The 9795-nt window shown below is 42.0% G+C and overlaps 2 protein-coding genes across 2 annotated transcripts in view; one reads left to right on the top strand and one right to left on the bottom strand.

Moving 5' to 3' along the window:
• The window catches only part of LOC111872402 (sodium channel protein Nach), a 22414-nt gene extending 14354 nt beyond the window's left edge, over positions 1–8060 (bottom strand). Inside the window, exons 1-2 of the mRNA XM_023866257.2 lie at positions 7903–8060; positions 1778–1978 (exon numbers count right to left, since the gene is read on the bottom strand). Coding sequence (XP_023722025.2) covers positions 1778–1978; positions 7903–8060 — 359 coding nt within the window. The remainder of the gene's footprint in view (positions 1–1777; positions 1979–7902) is intronic.
• LOC111872407 (zygotic gap protein knirps) overlaps positions 641–9795 on the top strand; it is a 39903-nt gene continuing 30748 nt past the window's right edge. The window contains exon 1 of the mRNA XM_023866272.2: positions 641–664. The gene's annotated coding sequence lies outside the window, so the exon portion shown is untranslated. The remainder of the gene's footprint in view (positions 665–9795) is intronic.

Here is a 9795-nt window from a genome sequence, read left to right as displayed (position 1 = left end):
TCCCCCAGTGTGCCTCCCCCCCCCCCCCCCCACTAAGCGGATTAAAGAAATAATTTTAGTTACTCTGTAGTTTAGTTCTGTAGTGTTGTTAGGTTTGCAGCAATGTATTTGTATGCTTGTGTCTGGAACAAATGAAAATTAATATTAATGAGGCATACAAAATCAGAAATGTATTTCTTAAGTATATGTACTTCAAATCGACTTACACGTTTCTAATTTCATGTCGAAATAAGCTCCGACAGTTTTCGTTTTAAGCAGCCTGTAAAGTGAATGAAATGCGAATTTATCGCTGCTGCCTCGGTTTACCAGCTGGGAATTATAATTCCGGAATCAAATGAACAGGACGAATATTATACAAAGCTATTTATTATATCATTATGTATTTAAATATTTCTTTGGTGTTTATTGCATAATTGCTTATTAAATTATTTATTTTATATTACACAGATTATTTTAAAATTCTTACACATAAATAAAAACAGTTCCGAAGAAGAATATAAAGTTGTTCGTGATTACCTTTGCACTATACCACTCTGCCATCTGGCGATTAATACTGCAACTTGAGGGACGTATGTTTTTCTTACTTGCAGAATCATTACTGAGTTGACTACAGTTAAAGTATGTTACACAGTTTACTGAGAGTAATTGGGAATATGGCGGGTTTGTAAGTACCATAACTTTATATTATTTTATGTACGAAAATGAGGAAATATTAAGACGTAATCGCTGTTCACAATCAATTCAAAACTTTGAAGTACGCTGACATAGTTGAATGAGGAAGTCCTCACTATTCTAAGTGTCAACAAGACGTGAAACTTTAAAGAAAGAAACATGGGGTTTAAATTATTACTCATAACTATTGGGGGCACTATGCTACAAGTCGGAAGGTCGCGGGTTCAAATACCGATGAGGTCATTGGATTTTTTTCAGTTGACCTAATCCTTCCGGACGCACTATGGCCCTGGGGTTCACTCAGCCTCTAACAGAAATGAGTACCAGGAATTAAATAAATAATTTTCCTGCGGAGTAAAGCGCGGCCGGCGCGTAAGGCTGACAACCTAACCGCCATCTTTGAGCCGATTGTCTACTGCTATAATAGTTATGAGTAAAAAAGTAAATTAAAGCTATCCTTGTAACAGGCCATCTAGAGTCTAGATACTGTGGGACCCCTCAACGTCTCACAACCCTATGGGCCTTCATGGCCTGTTACAAGGATAGCTTTACTTTACTTTTTTACTCATAACTATTATAGCAGTAAATAATACGCTTAATAAATAAATCAATCTTTCATTTTACTCAGCACTTATATCTACTTAGAGCCTTACAAATTCTTCCATACGACCAAACAATACAGAAATGGTGACGCAACTGTAGGTCAGTTACTTTTATGCTGATAGTTTATGGCGAGACAAATCAGCAGTCGCCATCATCATCAAGTTATTTTATTGTACTTATTGCTTATTTAACGACTCTGTAAGTACTGATATTATATAACCCAGACTGGAAAGAAGAAAAAAATAAATGAACTGGCAGGGATGCGGAAGGAAGTGAACGTGATATAATTTGAGATATAATTTTCGGAATTTACCTGGAGAGACTGAGGAAAAGTACGACATTCGTTATTCGAGAGCATTTACATGAGATATGAGAATTTAACTTTAATATGGCACTGAGGTTAAGATTTCATGGAGCTGTACCTCCAAAGTCCGTTATCCTTCAGAGCGAGGTTCTTGATGAAGCACAAGAGAACTCTACACCTGGTACCCGTTGTACTCACGTCTCAAGAGGGTGTGTGTTGGCAGCAACAATGTACCGCAATCCTTGTATTGTTGTGTCCTCAAAGAATTCCTTAGTGTAGCGACCAATAGCGAGGGAGATACTCTGTTGGGCGCCGGTGTGTTTGGTACGATGGGGTTGTATGTTGTGCCTCCTGTGATTCCCCCATCGGCCCATTGCTTTATCTGTGATTGCGACTGATCTGTAAACAAATGCAGACACCGAGTGTTTATGACATCCTCCCTGACGTCTCTATGTGTTTGACACAAATGCTGTTGGGGCAGAGAGTCTTTTCTTCTCAGCAGAGAACCGCTCTGGGGCCCAGAAATCAATTCTCCTCTCTTAATGAGTGCTGGAGCCTCTTTCCTCGACGGGTAAAGCAGTCGCGGCTTGAAGCTAGGCACCCGCTTCCATCTAATGCCGTGTTTATGAATGGGTGCAGGTATAACTCAACTCCGCCGTAATCTTCAGGGGGCGGCACGTAGTTAAACACAGGGACTTTACTTAATTGGAAGTCTAATATATTATCCCTGTACGTTTTATTCAAACATACGATGCAAAGATAAAACTATCGAGTTGTTTATACCATGAAGATGGAGACAATATATTCTTTCGAAACAATGGTAAACGTCTACCAGACTACACCCAGAATATCACAGTACGAACCTGCACCTCCGTGATAACCTTAGCCATCGGTTAAGGTTTGGTAAACCCATCTCGACTCCAATGTGAAGAGAAGAATGTTGTGCCACCGCCGGGTATCGAACCCAGATATTTCAGTTGTCTGTAGTGTTGGTTATTCAATGACGCTGTCAGTATTGAAGCTATACTATAACGTCTGATGATAGGATGAGATACAGTGAGACTTAAAAATCCGTTGCCAGGGAACGACTAGTGAAGACTGAGAACCCTAATGTGTGTATAACGGTGAACTGTAAAGTGTGTAGATCAGCGATAGCGCTGTAATTGCCTGGAGTCCCGAGTTGTGTGTTTAAAGTGTCCAAAAATCCAATCAACTAATTCAAAACCCGTCTTTAAGTCACTACTACACGTGACAATACAATCCTGCCTCAAAGCAAACTGTAGCTTAAGAGTCTATATCGTATTTGTACGAATGAGTAAATGCATTATGAACAGTAATATATTGTCACGTATATTATGTGTGTCTATAGACGGGGTTTGGATTGGTAAATAGATTTATTGGTCACTTGTACACACCACTCGTAACTGCAAGTAAGTATAACGCTATCACTAATCCATACACTTTACAAATCACTAGAGCACACGCGAAGTCTTCTCAGTCTGCTTTCACTAGTCGTCTTCTGGTAACGGATCCTAACAATGGAGATTCTTCAGCTTCTCTGCTCACGTCGTTACTGTCCCTGACTTTGTCCCTTGCTTATAACATTTCAGCACGGACAATGCAGAAACGCCCCGTTTCCATTGTTATAGTCCAACAATACTTCGATTATTGCATACGTATTCGTTGCCACAGAAACTTGTTTACCGATACGTTAGCTAGAAACAGCTCTAGTGTATTTGTTATCTCGCCGTCGGTGCATAGCAACGGCTCTACACGCCACAGTATCCTGAAAATTGCTCCCTTATAGGATGTAATACCATTTAGTCCTGTAGAAGTCTACTGACGTTTCGCAGAAACTTATTGCCTCCATCTTCAGAATCTCCGAGTGAAGCAAATGAAGAATCAAAAAGAAGCAGAGCGAATGCATGCAGAAAACCAGGATTTGATATAGGCAGTATTTCTTTGAAAGCCCGAGGAAGGAGTCAGTATGTTCCTTCGAAACGTCTGGCTACTTATACCGGACACACTTCCTGCTGTGCGAATCTCAGATCCAGCAAAACTTAGCTGCCGCCGTGGAAACACTGAAGTGCTTGAGGATGTCTGAAGGTGTAGGTATGGTAGCCTTGTCTGCTGTCTGACAGGTTCTCAAATGTGACATTTTGATGGCTCCATCCAAACACACGTGATGATAATGGACCTTTCGAAGTTGGAGTTCAGTGCTATTGTATTTTGTGTAGATCGGGAATAATAGACATTGTACTATTGCTTACATGTTCTGTGAGGCTAATGGCGAGTGTACAGAAGTTTTGATCCGAGCAAAGCGAGCTTGGCATTAGTGGCCCAGTAAACGTGTCGTAATCAGATTGAGGTGTGACGAACACAGAGCGTAGCGGTTCTGACGAGTTTGTCTCGGAAAACTCAAGGTTTTCGGGAAAATGTGTTTCATTTATCTGTACAGCATTTATTCGAAACGTTTGTGCTCTGATAAATATTACAAATAAATAAATACACTTGATCAGGTTATTTACTATCCACGGTCTTTAAGTAGAATTCAAATACCATTAACTAATTCCATGGAGCTGAGGCCTTCTTGAGAAGCCACCAGTTGCTCAGCTACTGAAGGACTTCCCAGTATTTTATGGAACCCGAAGGTTCATTACCGTATCCACAAGAGCCCTCCACTGGTCCCTATCCTGAACCAGATCAATCCAATCCATACCATCCCGTCCTATATCTCTAAGATCCATTTTAATATTGTTCACCCACCTACGCCTTGGTCTTCCCAGTGAACTCCTTCCTTCTGGCTTTCCCATCAATACCCTATATGCATTCCTCTTCGCCCGCGTTCGTGCTACATACCCTGTCCATCTCATCCTCTTGGACTTGATCATTCTAATTATTTGCTTTTAGAAGAGTATAAGTTATGAAGCTCCTCATTATGCAGTTCTTTCAGCCTCTTTCCCCCATTTTCCTCCGGTTCAAATATCTCCTCGGCATTTTGTTCCAAAACACTCTCAGTCTACGTTGGTCCCCATAACATCAGAGATCAAGTTATAGTTTTGTAGATTATATAGAAATAAAAGAATTATATAAAAGCACTGCACTTTCTCACTTCATGGCAAGCCTAGAGGCATTCAGACCTGTTCAGGCTTCACATGCTCATCTCGCTTTTTCCGAGATCTCCCTCGCTTTTTGGCGTCCTTTTGTTTTATACTGCAGAATTCGTTTCCGCATTATTTCAGCGGTCATTATATCCAGATGGCGTGTCCACTTCTTCCTGTACACATCTGTTCTAATTCGCACTGACTTCTTAACATACCCTAGTCTAGCTCAGCCTTTGTCTCATCTCTGCTGACTTTACCCTCTTTACCTATGTTGTTGTAATTGATGAATATTCACTTCCATACAGCAAAGTTGGCAGTACTACTTGCTGCTATTTATGTAGATCAGAAGTATATTTATAGAACTAAATTAATAAGTATAATTTTTTTATTGTTAGTGGGGTGGGACTAAGTCCCTTGTACTGAGGCCACTTCTGGCCTATTGTACCAGCCCCAGATGATAGGTGAGGGTGATTGTGGAGCACTTCGTGGAATGAAGTTTGGCAGGAGAAACCGAAGTACTCGGAGAAAACCTGCCCCAGCGCCACTTTATCCACCACAAATCCCACTTGACCAGACCCGGGATCGAACCCGGGCCGCCGCTGTGGGAAGCCAGCGACTAACCGCTTGAGCTACGGCAAGGCCGTGTATATGTATGTTCCCCTACGGAGGACCTACAGTAAGCTATAAAATGTTCCTGTACAATCACGAAAAGTGCAGTTCTGCACACTGTTGCAGGTCCCTATCAGGCTGTACGGTGGCAGCAGGAACCTAAATAGCTTTACAGTCTCCCTACACCTACAGTAAGCTTTAAACTGTTTGTGTACAGTCACGAAAAATGCAGTTCTGCACGCTGTTGCAGGTCCCTATCAGACTGTACGGTGGCAGGAGGAACCTAAATAGCTTTACAGCCTCTCTACACCTGCAGTAAGCTATAAAATGTTCCTGTACAGTCACGAAAGGTGCAGTTCTGCACACTGCTGCAGGTCCCTATCAGGCTGTACGGTGGCAGCAAGAACCTAAATAGCTTTACAGCCTCTCTACACCTGCAGTAAGCTATAAAATGTTCCTGTACAGTCACGAAAAGTGCAGTTCTGCACATTGTAGCAGGTCCCTATCAGACTGTACGGTGGCAGCAGGAACCTAAATAGCTTTACAGCCTCTCTACACCTGCAGTAAGCTATAAAATGTTCCTGTACAGTGAAGAAGAAATTCGCGACATGTTTCGCCGGCTGCAGCTACTTTACCCGAAAGCACCTACGAATATACTAAACCTTGCTGACTTTCAAAAGAATTTTGCTTGGATGTAATTGTGTTTAAATAATTCTGGAGACGACGGCTATCCGCTTAGAGTGCGTTGTGAGCCTCTAAGAGGTGGTGACCCCAAGTCTGAGAAACTCTGCTATGACGGAAAGGAGATAGGAACGGAAATAATACGATTGTAATGCAGCAACGTGTTTGCATAAGCGGAATTTATTGCTGGTTTGGAGACTTCACTCATGTCCCATCATTGGGACGCGCCCCACTGCTTGAGAAACACTGCTCTGTACCACGGAACCGCCCTGTCTCTGATACAGTGTACCTGCTGTATATATAATTGGAGCGATGTGGCCTGCAGATTGTGGCTCCAGGGGTGTCACGCGTGCGTGTCCCAGCGTCCTGGCTACAGATCCCAGAGCATGAGGATATCTTGACATATAGAGATATGAGGGTGTCCTTTCTTTTCACGACGCCCTCAGTAGCTGGGTTATGCAGCGTCGAAAGGTTGCATGTTAGATGAATGGTGATTTGGAAAGGATATGAAATTAAAAGGTAGTAGTGAGTTTCGATATATCCTGGAATTCGTTTGAAAGATCTGAGGAAAACTACGAGAAACCTCCGTGAAGGTAGTCGATGTCCCAGCCGAGTTTCGAACACTAGCACCTCCCGGATAGAACTCTAGAGCGTTACCGCTATGCCAAACCTATCGGAGAGGTTCTCACGGCGGTCAGTATTAAAATATGATTTACGGGATATGACGCCTTGTACATCGGCAGATATGTACTGTGACATACACACCTGTTACTGGACAGAGACGTCGAGGTGGACAGCGGGACGGCAGCCGTTACTTGGTAATGGCCGATAAACGCGTCAACAATATCCGGGTTGTCGTTAGACAACCGCTCATAACAACAATAGAGTGACTGTTGAAAGCGGTGTTTTCTGTTTTGTCCGGCTCGAGGCTATATAACGAGGACCCCAGGCCATCTGAGTAGAATTGAAAGAGTTGACAGTTCAGATGAGCTCTGCAAGGGAGTCTGAGAAGAGATGGCTCTATAGCTCAGTTGTGGGATATTCAACGGAAAGTAACGACGTGAGCACAGAAGCTGAAGAATCTCCACTGTTAGTATCCGTTACCAGGAAACGACTGTTGAAGGCAGCGCAGGCTGGAGTGTTTGCAGCAGTAATTCGTGAAGTGTGAAGATAAGCGGTGGCGCTGTAATTCCTTGTAGTTTCGAGTCGTGTGTTGTAAGGTGTCAATAAATCCATTCGCCCGTCCATACCCCGTCTATAGTCAAAATCCTAAATTTTGACAGTACAAATGATTTGGGGGACAATGCTGGCTCAATCTTTCGCATAGAAGCGTGAGCCCTGTTACCAAATTTTACGTCGTCACATCCTATAAAATCTTAATCTTAATAATCCTGATAGAATAGCAAAAAGACAGTAAAGTATACCATAAAATCAAACGTGACCTCTGCTTCCACATATGAGTACCGTCTGCTTGACACTATCAGATGTTTTATTTGATGTACTGATTACAGGCTGAAAACCTAGGAATTTGGGTTCGATTCCCAGCAAGAGGAAGAGATTTTTTCTTCTCCACAACCCCCAGACCGGCGCTGGGGCCCACAGCCTCTTTTAAAATGGGTACAGGGGGCTGCTTCCCTGAGCTTAAAGTAGTGGAGGGGTGATGCTGACCGCTTATCTTCACCGAGTGCTGAGGCTAAGAATTCATGGAGCTATATCTCCACACTTCCCTTCGACGTCATGGTGTGGTGCTTAACTAAGCACGGGGACAACTACTCTTTCGCCTGAAATAAACCAGTTCTGTGCTTATCCATAATTTCCTGAATAAGCAGTATCGATTTATGTTGTTAAATACTTCAAGTTCCTGTTTTGATAATCTGGGTTGTGACATAGTTTAGCCTGGTATGTGGTCCCAGGATCGTACCTCATTACCCATTAGCTCTGTCCAAGCTCAGGCGGTTAGTCGCAGGCTTCACACAGCGAGGGCCCGTGTTCGATATCAGGCCATGGTGGGTAAAGTGACACTGGGGCAGTTTTTCTTCGGGTACTGCGGTTGCCCCTGCCAGTTTGCATTCCAGCAGCCGCTCCATATTCATTAATCATCCTCTCACCGACGCTGTATAGTTCCGATACTGACAGCGTCGTTAAATAACCAACTTTAGAAACTCGTTACTCCTCTCTTGCTGGCAGTGTTCTTCCGAAATATTACCACCTACCAGACTACACGGTATCATAAAAGAGAAGACCACAATATAGATCATCACCGTCGGCAAACTTTCAAATCATATTTTTCCCTTTTCTTTTAGTGTTTTCTGTTTCGCCATTCTGCATATGTTAAATGTACTTTTTACCTGATTTCGAGCTCAAAATATTAAGGATGTCATAAAAAATAAATGCAATTGAAGAGAAATGCAGCATCATTGCCTTAAACTGTGCATAGTCATTTTATATATTTATTGTTCAGTAAAAGGTTTCAAATTCGTCTGTTGCTTATGAGGCATGTGACTGTTCACACTAAAACAGTGAAAGTTCCGTAAATTATTTGAACTAGATTTCTATGCTGACCTCAGAAAAGTGAAGGGAGGTACATTTTTCTAAATATTCGATATTTTACAGTTTCATTATGTTTGGTCGGATCCATTTTCTTAAAATTTTTCCCCGTATTTTGGAGGTTAATCCCTTAAAGCCCAGTGGTTACTATATGTACCACCAGCATACGTACTGAAACTCCGCATTCTGCCCACAGAGTGTATTTATGTGTTCCATACGGTTCTCACAATAAACAACGACTGTTTCCCTAAACAGCATTAACCGGTTGGGCTTTGTAGCGGAGTTGTAATGTGTTTCTTGTGAGGTACGGACCGATTTTATATATATTATTTAGAAGAAATTGTGTCTGAAGGCTCCCAGAGCCGTCAGACAGAATGTGGTCATTAGTCCGTGGGGCTGACGAGGGCCAGTAGCAATTTCGCTGTCAGTCAGTCTTTGAAGGATCAATCAAATATGTTTGTTGGCTCCGATGCTTATGGTACAAACAATGATAACCAAAATTCATGGCCAATTTTGCGGCTCTGTTTTGTTTTTCAAATTTTATTGAGTTATTTTTATTAATGTTTCTCCAACATCCACTTTGAAACTATCAGAGTTTCTCCAATTTCCGATACAGCTTCAATTATCAGTTTTCCACAAATCCCATTTAATCTGCAAATTTCCAACTTCAACTTTACCACCAGTTATCAATATTTTGCCAACTTGCATGTCTACTTCAACTTCGATTATCACTTCCATCATCACTGATGTTAAAACCATCAGATAGGGTTTTATAGTTTAATATTCAATGTAGTCTCATAAGTGGACATCAACATTTCATAGGCACATACTTCATACATATTTAGTGTAGATGAGACCTCCTATACTTTAGTAATAACCTACTAGACTACACGGTGTCATAAACCAGTGGATTACAATATCATATTTACCTAGGTGACAAAGCAAAATCTCGTACGTTAAAACATGTGCATGGAAACCTTCTTCCTGTGTAGCTCTGGTTGAAACACATCAAGAGTATTTGCAAATGCTTCTAGGGCACTCTTGAGGAAATTCCTATAGTCTCCCAGAGACTGGGTGTTGCCTGACAGCTCTTCCTCATAGCGGTCCGTTACTGGAGCCTTGTTGTACCCTTACACTAACAGACATTTATGTACACTGCAAACACTGTTCGGAAGAAGAACATGAAGCTCACAATAATCCATCGAGAGTCAGAAGCAGAATAACAAGGCCTAGGCTCTCTGAAAGCAAATCCATCTCATATCCCGTTTATTAGGC

Source organism: Cryptotermes secundus, unplaced genomic scaffold (assembly GCF_002891405.2).
Source record: "Cryptotermes secundus unplaced genomic scaffold, Csec_1.0 scaffold247, whole genome shotgun sequence".
In the NCBI taxonomy this organism is placed as follows: domain Eukaryota; kingdom Metazoa; phylum Arthropoda; class Insecta; order Blattodea; family Kalotermitidae; genus Cryptotermes; species Cryptotermes secundus.
Note: the sequence above shows the minus strand (reverse complement) of the source record. Positions and strands in the feature narration are given on the sequence as shown.